Source organism: Oncorhynchus clarkii, chromosome 4 (genome assembly GCF_045791955.1).
Source record: "Oncorhynchus clarkii lewisi isolate Uvic-CL-2024 chromosome 4, UVic_Ocla_1.0, whole genome shotgun sequence".
In the NCBI taxonomy this organism is placed as follows: Eukaryota; Metazoa; Chordata; class Actinopteri; order Salmoniformes; family Salmonidae; genus Oncorhynchus; species Oncorhynchus clarkii.
The window spans coordinates 64,696,416-64,711,071 of record NC_092150.1 but is presented as its reverse complement, the minus strand read 5'-3'; the positions used below and the strand labels follow the sequence as shown (position 1 = coordinate 64,711,071).

Here is a 14,656-nt window from a genome sequence, read left to right as displayed (position 1 = left end):
AGTGACTTTGAAAGAGGGGTTTCATAGGAGCATAGGGGGTTTAAAGAGCGTGTGTGTCTCAGTAAACAGAGCTCAACTTAACTGAATACTTATAGGACATTCTGGTGCGGCGCCTGAGACAGCGTTTTCCACCGCCATCAAGAAAACACCAAATGATGGAATTTCTTGTGGAAGAATGGAGTCGAATCCCTCCAACAGAGTTTCAGACACTTGTAGACTCTATGCCAAAGAGCATTGAAGCTGTTCTGGCAGCTTGTGGTGGCCCAATGCCCAATAAAGACACTATGTTGGTGTGTCCTTTATTTTGGCAGTTACCTGTATTAAATGCTTTCTGGGCTAAACGAAAGATTACCGTAATAATACAACATCAACGCTAGCTACATATCTTCTACTATGAAGTGGACATGTGTATCTCTTTAACTTGTTGAGGATAGGTATTTTCACTTTGGATGAATTGCGTGCCCATAGTGAACTGTATCCTACTCTGTCCTAGATTGCTAATATATGCATATTATTTTTACTATTGGAAAGAAAACACTCTGAAGTTTCTAAAACTGTTTGAATTATGTCTGTGAGTATAACAGAACTCATAGGGCAGGCAATCTTCCAAACAAGAAGTGAAATTCTGAATGTGGGGCAACTTTGACGTCATCGCCCCTTCCTTTCCCAACAAGATATGGATCTGGTAGCACTTCCTTCCACTAGATGTCCTCATTCAGTAGAAAGTGGAATGGAGCATTTGCTGTGAACTTTGACCGAATGGGAGGTGTCAGTGTCCCGACAGAATGCCATTTTCCTGTGGCTGCTACCGCCGTTCCATTTGGCTGCAGCTGAAAACGTATGATCCGGTTGGAACGTTATTGATAATAACATCCTGAAGATGTAAAAAAAATTTTTTTTTTTTTTTATGTTTATTTTTATTTTCAATTTTACCCCTTTTTCTCCCCAATTTCGTGGTATCCAATTGTTGTAGTAGCTACTATCTTGTCTCATTGCTACAACTCCCGTACGGGCTCGGGAGAGACGAAGGCTGAATGTCATGCGTCCTCCGATACACAACCCAACCAGCCGTACTGCTTCTTAACACAGCGCGCATCCAACCCGGAAGCCAGCCGCACCAATGTGTCGGAGGCTACACCGTGCACCTGGCAACCTTGGCTAGCGCGTACTGCGCCCGGCCCGCCACAGGAGTCGCTGGTGCGCGATGAGACAAGGAGATCCCTACCGACCAATCCCTCCCTAACCCGGACGACGCTAGGCCAATTGTGCGTCGCCCCACAGACCTCCTGGTCGCGGCCGGTTACGACAGAGCCTGGGCGCGAACCCAGGGACTCTGATGGCACAGCTGGTGCTGCAGTACAGCGCCCTTAACCACTGCGCCACCCGGGAGGCCACATCCTGAAGATTGATTCTCTACTTAGTTTGACCAGTTTATTCGACTTGGAATATATCTTTTGGAAGTTTTCGTGCGCGTTATCCTGGACCAGCAGTCAGTTTTTGGGCACGTGAGCTGAAAGTGATAGCAAATGCAGCTACTTGGACACTAGTATTGGACATTATGGAGCAAAACAACGATTTATTGTTGTTGTTGCACTGCATTCTGATGAAAGAATATCAAAGGTAAGGGAATATTTATGTTGTAATTTCGTATTTCTGTTGACTCCAACATGGCGGAGAAATACTTTTACGTCTGAGCGCTGTCTCAGATTATTGCAATGTTAGGCTTTTTCCGTAACGTTTTAAAAAAATCTGACACAGCGGTTGCATTAAGAACCAGTGTATCTTTAATTATATGTAGAACATGTATCTTTAGTCAAAGTTTATGATGAGTATTTCTGTTATCTGGCGTAGCTTTCTATAATTCCTCCGGATATTTTGGAGGCAGTTCTGAACATGGCGTCAATGTAATCCGAGATTTGTGGATATAAATATGCATATTATCGAACAAAACATAAATGTATTGTGTAACATGTTATGAGTGTCATCTGATGAAGATTTTCAAAAGGTTAGTGATTCATTTTATCTCGAATCCTGCTTTTGTGACTCTATCTTTGGCTGGAAAAAATGGCTGCGTTTTCCCTTTGATTTGGTGGTGGTCTAACATAAATATATGTTGTGTTTTCGCTGTAAAACATTTTAAAAATTGGACATGATGGGTAGATGAACAAGATGTTTATCTTTCATTTGAGGTATTGGACTTGTTATTCTAAAGAATATTTTTGAATTCCCTGCGCCACCTTTTCAGCTGAATGGGGGGGTGGAGTTCCCTTAAGACTAATAGCTTTGGGGCCTTTCATTGGGACATTTAAGCCACAGAGGAGTATCTCCACAGCCTATCTTACCTTGATGTTGCTCTCGGTTGCAGTGAGCGAGGCCTGCAACTTGTGGGACTTCTCCCTGTGTTCCCGCGCCTCCTCCTGCACCCTCTGCAGCTCGGAGCGCAGCTTCCCCAGGGTCTTCTGCAGCGCTGCCTCCTGCATGTGGAACTCCCTCCGCAGCTCCGCCTCAGTCTTCTTCCAGGCCTGCAGGTTGTCTGCGGTGAGCTGCTGCGTGCGCTTCATGGCCTCGAGCTCACGCTCGTAGAAGGCCTGGGCCTTGTTGAGCTTGGCCTCGTACTCCTCCACCAGCCTCTTCTTGTCCCCCTTCACCTCCTCCACGCGCTCCGACAGGGACTCCACCTCCGCCTTGTGCAGCTGGCCCAGTTTCTCCTGGTCCTTGCTGTGGTTCTGGTTCTGGCTCTGGTGGCTGCGGAGCAGCTCCGACACCTCCTGCCGATGGTTGGCCTTCAGCTCTTCCAGTACCAGCTTCTTCTCCTGCTCAAACTGGGCCTGTGCTGTGCCGAAGAAGCGCAGTTTCTCCTCGAACGAGCGGCGCATCTCCTCCACCTCGCGGGACATGGTGACAACACGCTGTGTGTGCTGCGCCTCGGTGCACAGCTGCATGTCCTCCACGCGCTGCCGGTAGGTCTCAAACTCTGCGAGGGCCTGGCGCTTCATGCGCTCATGCAGCTCCATGGACTCCTCCATGGACTGGATGCGCTGCTTCAGGTCCATCTCGTCACTGATTTTGCCCTTGTACTGCATGATCTTCTCCCGCGTCTCCGACAGGATCTGCTGCACCTCCTCCTCGTGCGCCTCCTTCAGTATCTGGATGGCCGCCTCGTGCTCGTCGTTCTTGGTGTTGAGGGCGTAGATCACCTGGGGAGGCAGGAAGAAAATTTGAATGGGAGACCGGATAGAACAAACGCATATCCAATGGCTTTGAACGGGTGCTGGAGATGTCCCTCAGCAAAAACCCTGTATGGTGACGTGTTAGCAGGCATCTCCGGATCAGGCGATAAAAGTAGCCTTAATGTACATCACCAAGAAAGTTCAAGCTTTGTACGATGATATGATGGCATTGCCCTGAAAATAAAAGGTTTATCAATACATTAACTGTCTGACAGCAGTCATAAAACACTTATGAAACGCATGATTGATAGTGGAGTGACTGGCTGACCTTTACTCCCCCAAAATTACTTCCAACTGAAAGCCCAGATAATCTGACTACAAAGTGATTTTGGGAGAAAATGAGTTTTACATTTACAGTTTAAGAGCCATGAGAAATGTCCCCTAATCTAATCCTCCCCCTACTGATCCAGGGTGTTTGCTCCGGGCTGCTGCCCTACGGAATAAGGCTATTTGTTTTCTCACCAGATACACACATCCAATAATTCATCATGCTGAACAGTTGAATAATCCTTGTTTACTTAGTACAAAAGCCTGTCATCACAATAAGATAGAAAAGAAAAGAAAAATAAAATGCCCTTTTCTGAGAATTATATCCATATTTTGTACACCAGGGTGAAAACATGGGAAGGATTGTGAAGTTCTTAAATGTGTCGCCAACTTTCCAGTGTTTTTGATATGCAATTTGTTTTATAATATGTTGAAATAGACTTATTTTGTTATCACTCTTAAGATGGTCTCTTACAGCTCTTCATCAAATGATAGTAAATGCAACACATTGTACCCAACCGGGTAGGACAACATTTTTATCAAAGGTTTATTCAAGAAAATACAAAACCACCAGGGATTCCTGGCTTCCCATTGTAACCTCCCCTGCAATCTTTCAATCACATTCTCGTGTCTCAAAGGAGATAAGAGGCCTATGCAGTAGTATCTCAGCTCAATACCCATTATAGATAGACCTTAGGCCTAATCATATCCATCCTCTAGATAAAATAATAATGTCCTCGTTGAAATGCATTTTAGGGGAATGAAAGGACCCCAGCTTGTGAAGTTCCTCACAAGCGATGAGGGGCTGAGTCAGAATTCATTTCCATAATTGTTTTGACAAATGATTAGGGGAGAAAGCTAAAAGTTCTGGGCCTATCTGGTGTTAGCGCGGCAATCTAGCCAGCCACATGTGAAGAGAGAGATAGAGGGAGAGATAAAGAGGGAGGGAGTGAGAGAGAGAGAGATGGATGGATAGAGAGTGAGAGAGAGAGAGAGCGGTCTGTGGTCCCATGGTCTCAGCGGGTGAGATGGCTTTGGCAGAGAACCGTGACGTGGTGTCATCATTCCATAATGAATTCTCCCCTCCATTTGACCTGAGAGGAACCCAGGACTACCTCCCATATAGCCTCCATCAATTTTATCTCTTTCACGCAGCCAGGCACGGCTCAGCACCGTCAGCTCCTGCAGCAAGGACCCTACAGCCATTTAGTAGAGCCAAGGGCTTTGGAATGAGCTTACTCAGCATTCTTGCAGGATTCTCTTCCAAAAAGAGAGCGAGAGATGAACTGACTTAGGCGTATGTGTTCTGTTTCAAATAGAACGCAAACGAAATGCACTGACAAGAGTGAAACAAATCAACGTCAAAGTTCTGTATCGATTGCAGACTCATCAAAGTACTGCTGCTGCCTGTCTTTTTCTTTATCACGAGTCTAGCTGTTTCCCAAAACCCATATCCTCCTCCTTTAATTAAAAGGCTACCCTCTGCTCCTGAACCATTATGTTAGGCTCTGTGTGTTATTACCATCATCCATCCACACCTCCCCAGGTGAGATCAATGTGTGGTCCTGCTGGCTGAGATGTTCTCATAATGACAGTGACTGGGCTAATGAATAAGACAGCACTTAAAGAGCACAGAGCGGTACAGAATAGATTTTTGTACAACGCATTGTGTAGGCTGAATCTGTGATTGCAGATGGATGCATTCATCACTGACGGAGGAACCCAATATAACACTGGCTGCTTAGTAGTCAGCCTGAAACATGAGCTGAAAGCCCCAAGAGTGGGCCTAGACCTACTTACTGCTCGCTACGAATGTGTCTGCTAACTGTCTCCGTCTTAACACTAAGCTCCAGTAATTGCTTAAAGGTGAGCCTTGTTCATGTTCCCCAGAACGATTTGAGGAAGCTGAAGACAGTGAGGAAAGGGCGAACTCTTAGATCACAAAAGGGAAAAGACATCTCAAGGCAACACTGGAGGCTCTGGGTTAAGTTTCCAGAGCGAACTACTCAGCATTGCCCATCTCGCACACTCTGGAATACAGAATTATGATACACAAAGGAGTATGGATCTGAATTATTGCCATAAATGAATGATGACCAGTAATCCCAGGTAGCAAGATGTAGATATGGAAGTGAACAGCGGGTGTCAAACTCAAAGCCCTCTGGTTGTGGATGTTAATCTTTGGGCTGAAGCCAGCATGTTCGGCACTTAAAGAGGCATCATCTGCCCCAAAAAGGGAGAGCTCAGCTCAGGTCTGAGAAATTCAATGCTTCTCCTCCTCTCCTGGCACTGGTGGTTGAATCACTCCTACCGCCCAGTGCAGGGGTCATTACTAATGTCTGAACATCAGAAAATGAGACCTTGATGATAGCGATTATCACCTCCATTTGCAGAGGAGTGCGGAAGGGTAACATTATGTTCAGTACAATGGGACGCTCTGTAAACAGGGCCAAATTATACTAAACAAAAATATAAAACGCAACATGTCAAGTGTTGGTCACATGTTTCTTGAGCTGAAATGAAAGCACAAAAAGCTTATTTCTCTCAAATTTTGTGCAAACATATTTTTTTACATCCCTGACAGTGAGCATTTCTCCTTTGCTAAAATAATCCATCCACCTGACAGGTGTGGCATATCAAGAAGCTGATCATTACACAGCATGATGATTACACAGGTGCACCTTCTGCTGGGGACAAGAAAAGGCCACTCCAAAATATGCAGTTTTGTCACACAGCACAATGCCACTGATGTCTCAAGTTTTGAGACAGCGTGCAATTGGCATGCTGACTGCAGGAATGTCCATTAGAGCTGTTGCCAAATAATTGAATGTTAATTTCTCTACTAATGTCGTTTAGTAGTACTACCAACCGGCCTCACAACCGCCGACCATGTGTAACCACGCCAGCACAGGACCTCCACATCCGGCTTCTTAACCTGCGGGATAGTCTGAGAGAAGCCACCCGGACAGCTGTTGAAACTGTGGGTTTACACAAACAGAAAATATCTGCAGAAACTGAAAGCTGAAAATGTCCCAGTGCTTCCATGGCCTACATACTCACCAGACAGGTCACCCATTGAGCATGTTTGGGATGCTCTGGATAGATACACTACCAGTCAAACGTTTTGGAACACCTACTCATTCAAGGGTTTTTCTTTATTTTTATTATTTTCTACACTCTAGAATAATAGTGAAGACATCAAAACTATGAAATAACACATATGGAATCATGTAGAAACCAAACAAGTGTTAAACAAATCAAATTGATTTTAGATTCTTCAAATAGCCACCCTTTGCCTTGATGACAGCTTTGTACACTCTTGGCATTCTCTCAACCAGCTTCAACTGGAATGCTTTTCCAACAGTCTTGAAGGAGTTCCCACATATGCTGAGCACTTATTGGCTGCTTTCCCTTCACTCTGTGGTCCGACTCATCCCAAACTATCTCAATTTGGTTGAGGTCGGGGGATTGTGGAACCCAGGTCATCTGATGCAGCACTCCATCACTCTCCTTCTGGGTCAAATAGCCATTACACAGCCTGGAGGTGTGTTGGGTCATTTTCCTGTAGAAAAACAAATGATAGTCCCACTAAGCCCAAACCAGATGGGATGGCGTATCGCTGCAGAATGCTGTGGTAGCCATGCTGGCCAAGTGTGCCTTGAATTGTAAATAAATCACAGACAGTGTCACCAGCAAATCACCCCACACCAGAACACCTCCTCCTCCATACTTTACGGTGGAAAATACACATGTAGAGATCATCCGTTCACCAACACCGCTTCTCACAAAGACAACCAAAAATCTCAAATTTGGACTCCAGACTAAAGGACACATTTCCACCGGTCTCATGTCTATTGCTCGTTCTATTGCTCGTGTTTCTTGGCCCAAGCAAGTCTCTTCTTATTATTGGTGTCCTTTAGTAGTGGTTTCTTTGCAGCCATGGAGGCCTGATTTCACACAGTCTCCTCTGAACAGTAGATGTTGAGATGTGTCTGTTACTTGAAATCTGTGAAGCATTTATTTGGGATGCAATGTCTGAGGCTAGTAACTCTAATGGACTTAGATTGGCTCAAATGCATTAAGAAGGAAATACATTTCACAAATTAACTTTTAAGAAGGCACACCTGTTAATTGAAATGCATTCCAGGTGACTACATCATGAAGCTGGTTGAGAGAATGCCAAGAGTGTGCAAAGCTGTCATCAAGGCAAAGGGTGGCTATTTGAAGAATCTCAAATATAAAACATATTTAGATTTGTTTAACACTTTTTTTGGTTACTACTTGATTCCATATGTGTTATTTCATAGTTTTGATGTCTTCACTAATATTCTACAATGCAGAAAATAGTAAAAATAAAGAAAAACTATTTTGACCGGTAGTGTATGTACGACAGGGTTTTCCATTTCCCGCCAATATCCAGCAACTTCGCACAACCATTGAAGTGGGGCAACATTCCACAGGCCACAATCAACAGCTTGAGCAAACCTAAAGCAAAGGCAACGTGTCGCCATGCATGAGGCAAATGGTGGTCACCCCCCGATACTGACTGTTTTTCTGATGCACGCCCCTACCTTTTTCTTTATGGTATCTGTGACCAACAGATGCATATCTGTATTCCCAGTCATATGAAATCCCTAGATTTGGGCCTAATTCATTTATTTCAATTGACTGATGTCCTTATATGAACTGTAACTCACTAAAATCTTTGAAATTGTTGCAGGTTGTGTTTATATTTTTGTTCAGTGTAGCTTTGAGCGGATATATCTCAAAGGACAGCCCTGCAGAGTGCCTGTCCGCCATTAATGCCTCGGTCATGCCATTGACTGTATCCCACTATAATAGGATGCAGTTGCAGCCAATATAAAAGCCAATCTCACTAATGTGACTTTAGAATATTTCCAGTTTTGTAAACTTAATTCCTAACTTGTATTTACTATTCAGTATTAGTTGGACTAAGTCACGTGCAAATATACCGCATCAACCACCTCAGAGGCTCTTTAAAGAAGTGAAGATGCTGATTCGCAAAGCTACTGAATATGCATTAAGTGTGGAAATGGATTTAATGAAGTCGAAAGATAGTGCTAATTAGAGTCATTATGGGCACAGTTTCCACTAAACTGCAAGGTGCACCTAAAATCCAGGAGGTAATTAAGGCAGATAAGGGGGTAGCATAGGGCCAGCTCTGTAAACTGTGCTTTGTTTCATACAGAGGGAACACTGACTGGAACTTTGCTATGCTGAGCAGATTCTCCAGCAGTGTGACACCAAAATTCCCCCACTGCAGCATTTACATGGCCTGATTGTGAATAAGTTTCTTTTAAATGCCTGACTTAGCAATACGTCATATATGATTTTTCTCCAAGGTCAAATTAAATGGAAGGGTTTGGCGTACCTTAAAGGTTGCTCAAATCGAATAGTTAGCCTAATTTCAGTTTATGTGACAAAACAAGCAGTGTAGAGAATCATTGTACCATCTAAACCGCTGTGAAATATATTTTCAATAACCCAAAATATTGTATTTTTAGCTACTTGAAGCTGGTGTACAAAACCAAAAGTAAAAGATGCAAAAACTAAACTTAAGAGCGGGAAGCATAGAAATAGCCCACATAGACTTGCGTTCAATTAGAATGACAGATCTATAACTCACATTTCTATGTGAATTCTATACTGGCCCGTATCATAATCAGGGATGTTATGGTGACCATATTACCGCCACACAATGGCGGTCACTAGTCATGACTGCAGTCAAATTCCACATGACCATTTAGTCACGGTAACTAGGCTTCTCCAAAACTGCGCTCAGATGCTTCTTTTGGTCATTAGTAGCTTATCAAACTTGCTAACTGCTAGTCACTAATGGCCTGATCCTCAGCACTCTATTGTCCTCTCTAATCACTCTGACATCAATGCAAATGTGATAAAAAAATCGAATCAAACACTTCATGAGAGCCCATGAACTCATGTTGTAAAACATTTCATTGGGCTATGCAATTGCGTGAGAAAACAGAGTGATGGCCGCTAATAAAAAGATGAGGATCCCATCAGCTTTCTACAGGTTAGGCCTACTATATTTATTTCTCAACTTTCCTAATATGAAGAACATTGCTTCTCTTTACAACAGGAGTATCGCCTACCTGGCTCGCATGAAAATAAACCACAGGAAAATCGTCCTCCATTCACTATTCAAGTGCATAGGTTACATGTATTTTTCCCCCTGCCCCTGTTCCGACAAGTGCATGATAACAGTCCACTCTAAATCCAAACTAATTTCACACATATATTATTTAGTACATGTAAAGACAATATTAAATTAAGAATAGTCTGATGGGTGACAATATATCATTTGTGAATGATGACCAGAGTTTGCAGTAAGACAAGAAACAGAGCAATAATTTTGGTTGTTGTGACTTTTTCAAATCATAGTCGCACACCTCATGTAGCCTAGGCCTATATGTTCCAATGAGGTTTGCATCATAACTAATGTGGCCAAATAACTCCAAACGTAGCCAAACGTGGTGTAGTCTAACTGGCCTAAATCGGTGGAAGGTGAGTTTCAAGTTTGGGGGAGATCATTTTCAATATGATAATTCCCCTTTATAATAAAGCATTACTTGAATAATAGCATTTGCAGACATGTAAGATAGCCTACTGTCACGGCATGGCCCTATGGTGGTGTATATCGTGGCTTCCCCCCTCTCTCACTCTCCCCACTACCAGTTTTATGACTTTACGGTAGGTCATAAATACCTGGTAGAAACTGCCAATCAGTACTGAGGGAGAGAGTCTACCAGAACAAAGCGCTTCACTTTGTCCAAAACTCCTAATCCCCAAAATGGGAAAACTAAACAATATTTATTTTTTTGAGAATGTGGGTATGGTCCGTGGACACTTAAGGAACAGTCAAGACGAGTGTGTTTCATTTGGTGATCTCATGAAGGACAGGAAACATGCTAAGTAGTTGCAAGGTGGCTAATTAGCGAAAATGCTAAAGTTATCAATGATGACATTCAAACACACAACCTTTGGGTTGCTTAGACACCCACCCATCCTTCCCAACCAACCTCCCTTCTATCTCCCTCCTATCATTTCTGTCTTAAGTAACCTACGGTCTTTATCTGTGATTGAAATGCACTGTATACAAAATTGTTTATTGCACATGAAAAATTATACTTTTTCGTGTGCCTGTCACAAATTTCCAATAAGCAATTTGTGTCTATTTCACAATAATCTGTGATGCTGGGCTGCTAATAATATAACTCAATCACTGTTAAAAATAAATAAAGTTCAATGCATGGCTAAGTGGGTACAGTGTAGAGTAGGCCTAGGCTATATCAGATACGTTTATTTTTTCTTTGCATATGAAAAATGTGGCCTTTTATAAACACATTTAATGCAATTCGACTACACTTTATTTATGACTGGAGCATCTTAGTGGGGCAAAAATGTTTTTAGATGCATGCCGCTACACAACACTATACAACACTAAACAATACATGAAAGCCACTACACAACACTATACAACACTAAACAATACATGCACTATGATGGTAACAAACAGTGCCCACAAACTATTAGGGCCTACACAAAGCTGTCCAACAGCAAAAGCTTTCTTTTCAGCACCATGGAGTGAATCCTTACCTCCACTCTGGTAGCAAAACAGTTAATTCAGCTTCATTTACTGCCTTTTTTAAAACCTAGCTGATATGGGTGACTTGCTTAAACAAATGTGGTTTCTACTGACATCTGAGATGTTCAAACTATGGCATAACGATTTGCCAGTAGATTGACGACTTGATTCATGATGATGACTACTTGTCTAGCTTTCTAGCTAAGATTTTGAAAGTATGATGTTGACATGATCAGTCCAATCAAAGCTACGATAGATATAATGTGATATGACGTCCTTTTATCAGTGGCCAATGACCTTGAGCCTTCTTGGATGGGCACTTCTAATGTAAATCTATGGCAGCACCCAAAGGGCTTGAATTTCCGAGCTCTCCCCATAGATTCTGCGATGACGTAGTGTCCCCATGAGTGACAGAACATTGTGCCAATCATGGTACAACTAGATAACATTACCAACCCCTATGCTCTGTATTTTCTGCTGGCTGCCCCACCACCACAGAAAGCACTGAGCTAGGCTAAACAGGTGGGGCTCTGTTCTGAATGACGGGTCGCCACTGGACTGGAGACATTAGTAGAATATTTTTTAATAGGCCAAATTAAAGGACGTGCTACCTTGTCCTGGACCTTTTCCTATCCCTCTCGCTCTCCCTCCCTCCCTCTCGCCCTCCCTCTCTCCTGCACCTGCTGTCTTGACCTCTGAATGCTTGGCTTTGAAAAGCCAACTGACATTTACTCCTGAGGTGCTGACCTGTTGCACCCTCTACAAGCACTGTGATTATTATTGGACCCTGCTGGTCATTAATGAACATTTGAACATCTGGCCTTAATGGCCATGTACTCTTATAATCTCCATCCGGCACAGCCAGAAGAGGACTGGCCACCCTTCAGAGCCTGGTTCCTCTCTAGGTTTCTTCCTAGGTTCCTGCCTTTCTAGGGTGTTTGTCCTAGCCATTGTGCTTCTACATCTGCAATGCTTGCTGTTTGGGATTTTAGGCTGGGTTTCTGCATTTGCTTTTCTTAAATATCGCGATATGCCTGCCTTGGCCTCTCTACTTTTCACAGACAGCCGCATCTCAACAATAATCTGCCCAAAATGTGCGCGGTGCCTTTCCTTCCGACTATAGGCAATGCGATTAAAAATAATCAGCAGCTTATTGTTTTTTAAGAAGCTAAATATCCTCTGTGGCCAAATCATTTTTGAATGAATGTATTTATTTCTGTATAGACAGGAGTAATCTAATTAGGCTATATAATTCTGGCTATTTCATAAAATGTACTTTAGGACAAGCTTCCCCTATCCTTATGGATGCGCCACCTATGCTTGCACATTAAAAATGTTACTGCACGTAACCTCCATTCATTCACTATTCGAGTGCAGGCTACGGATGACATGTTTTGTTTGGTAAACCATTCTAATCCAAAATAATTCCACACATATATTAGTAGCCTATATGCAAAGATCAGATTCAATTCATAATAGGCTGATGGGTGAGAATATTATCAAGTGCTTGTCAAATTGTGAATGAGAGACTGATGAAGTGTGCGCAGCCTGCACAAGCAACTAAGCAGAGCTCATGCCTTTAGCGTACATGCAACTTTTTTCAAATCATCATTAGAGTCCAATCATGCAGCCTTAGAATGTGTTAAAAAAATCACAACATACAGCCTAACGCTTGTATCACAACTAAAATTGCATAAATAACTCTAAATGAAGCGTATAGGATGACCTGTTTCTTTGTTAATTTAACCTGTCAACACAGAAGCCGACTGTGTTCACTCCCTCGGAAAACGTTTGGAGAAAACATCCTTTCCATTTTATTCAGCTATGTATTGTAATCTTCATACTGCAAAATAATATAAAATAATGCCACGTAATTCTAAGCAAATCTTGTCTTCTAAATTAACTAGTGTAGACCACAGCCATATGGCATAGCCAGATCAGGGCCTTAAAAAATGAAAATAATAATCATATGAAAAAAGTACATTTGAAATAATTAAAACGTATGCACTCACTACTGTAAGTCGCTTTGGAGAAGAGCGTCTGCTAAATTACTAAAATGTAAAATGTAAATAAGGACAACTCTTGAGTATGCTATTCTGTTCTCCTGAAATAGACTACATTTTCTTCATATCATGTTTCTTTAGACCTGTCTAAAATAAATCATGGATTTATTGTGATGGTGTAGGCTATATTAAACGGATTTATTAGACTTTTTAAAATGAAGGCCTTGATGTTCCAAAGGTCTACATCAGTGGCTTGTAGGCTATGCGTGGAAGCCAGGAGATGCTAAATGTGTTTATGTTAATTAATGGTAAATTACAGTGAGACCGGCAGTTATTTGCTTGACAGTCACCAGCTAACAACATGACCGCCACAGCTCTAATCATAATTATAATTATTATCATAGTTATTCTTAAGTATTTGTATGAATGGGAAACGTAATTCCATTATGTTGTGCAATCATTTGTTCTCCCTTTGTTCCCTCTCTCTCCTCCCTCTATCCCTGATCACAGGTGACCAGTGAGAATGGTATAGTGGCGTGCTATGGGGTGGGGCTTCTAGTCTCCTGGGTTCCGGGCCTGGGAGAACATGAGAGAAGGTGTCTCCACGAGTAGGCCTTCTTATTGTTACCCGTATCATGTTTTAGTTCTTTTCAGCCTGAGGGCCATGTATTTGTAATAAATATACCTCAACTTTAGTATCAGACAATGTGGTCCTGCGATTCCTTTCATAGATACAATCCAGGTTTCATAGATACATATAATGTACCATGCGGTCTTCTTCTAATAGAAACTAGAGACTCGCACTCACTGATGCTGTTCTGTTGGTGTTCCTCTCTCTGTTCTGTTGCGTAACTGTATTGGTGCCTTCTTAATTATTGGGATGGATGGGTTTTTCACACCTTCGCTAAAGTGATGAATGTTTCACACGGCTCTCTAATCTGCATTATTCATTTACAATTCTTAGCCTAGCCTAATCACGATGCACTGCACTGTAGGCCGAGACTAGAAGTGTGAACTTTCCTATCAGTATTGCATGGAAATGTAGCCTTATTAATATTACATAGCAACACATTTGAATTACAGCTGGGACCAATGGCGAAGGTCACAGGAAGTGATGTGCTCCACTTGCCATCAGACAGGAATTGCACATGTTAATGGATGGTGGAATGGTTGCCTGTAGTGAGTGGGCACAAAACAAATGAGTCGTGCACCAATTTGTCTCTGATTCATCTAACTACCTTGAAAGCCTTACTGAATGAGATCTTACTCCACAGCACTCTCCTCCTTCAGAAATGTAACGGTTGATTAGGATCATTAAATCACATTCCTCTCATTTCAATATTGTAAAATAGCCCCCCCTTTCAAACAGCATTGTCCGTTGTCCCTGAACAACATCTTCCTCAGATACGGAAGCCAAAGAAACTAGAGGACCCGTGCCAACCTCTGGGATACCACCTGATAAATATCTAATACTATATACTAGGCCACAGCGCTGGGGGTGGTGAGAAAAGCCTTGATTGCTGTGGTTC

At 42.5% G+C, this 14,656-nt stretch overlaps 1 protein-coding gene across 3 annotated transcripts in view; it reads right to left on the bottom strand.

Moving 5' to 3' along the window:
- LOC139407137 (protein FAM184A-like) overlaps positions 1–14,656 on the bottom strand; it is a 171,015-nt gene that overhangs the window by 85,828 nt on the left and 70,531 nt on the right. For all 3 annotated transcript variants that reach the window (XM_071150581.1, XM_071150582.1, XM_071150584.1), the window contains exon 3: positions 2,343–3,197. In XM_071150581.1, coding sequence (XP_071006682.1) covers positions 2,343–3,197 — 855 coding nt within the window. The remainder of the gene's footprint in view (positions 1–2,342; positions 3,198–14,656) is intronic.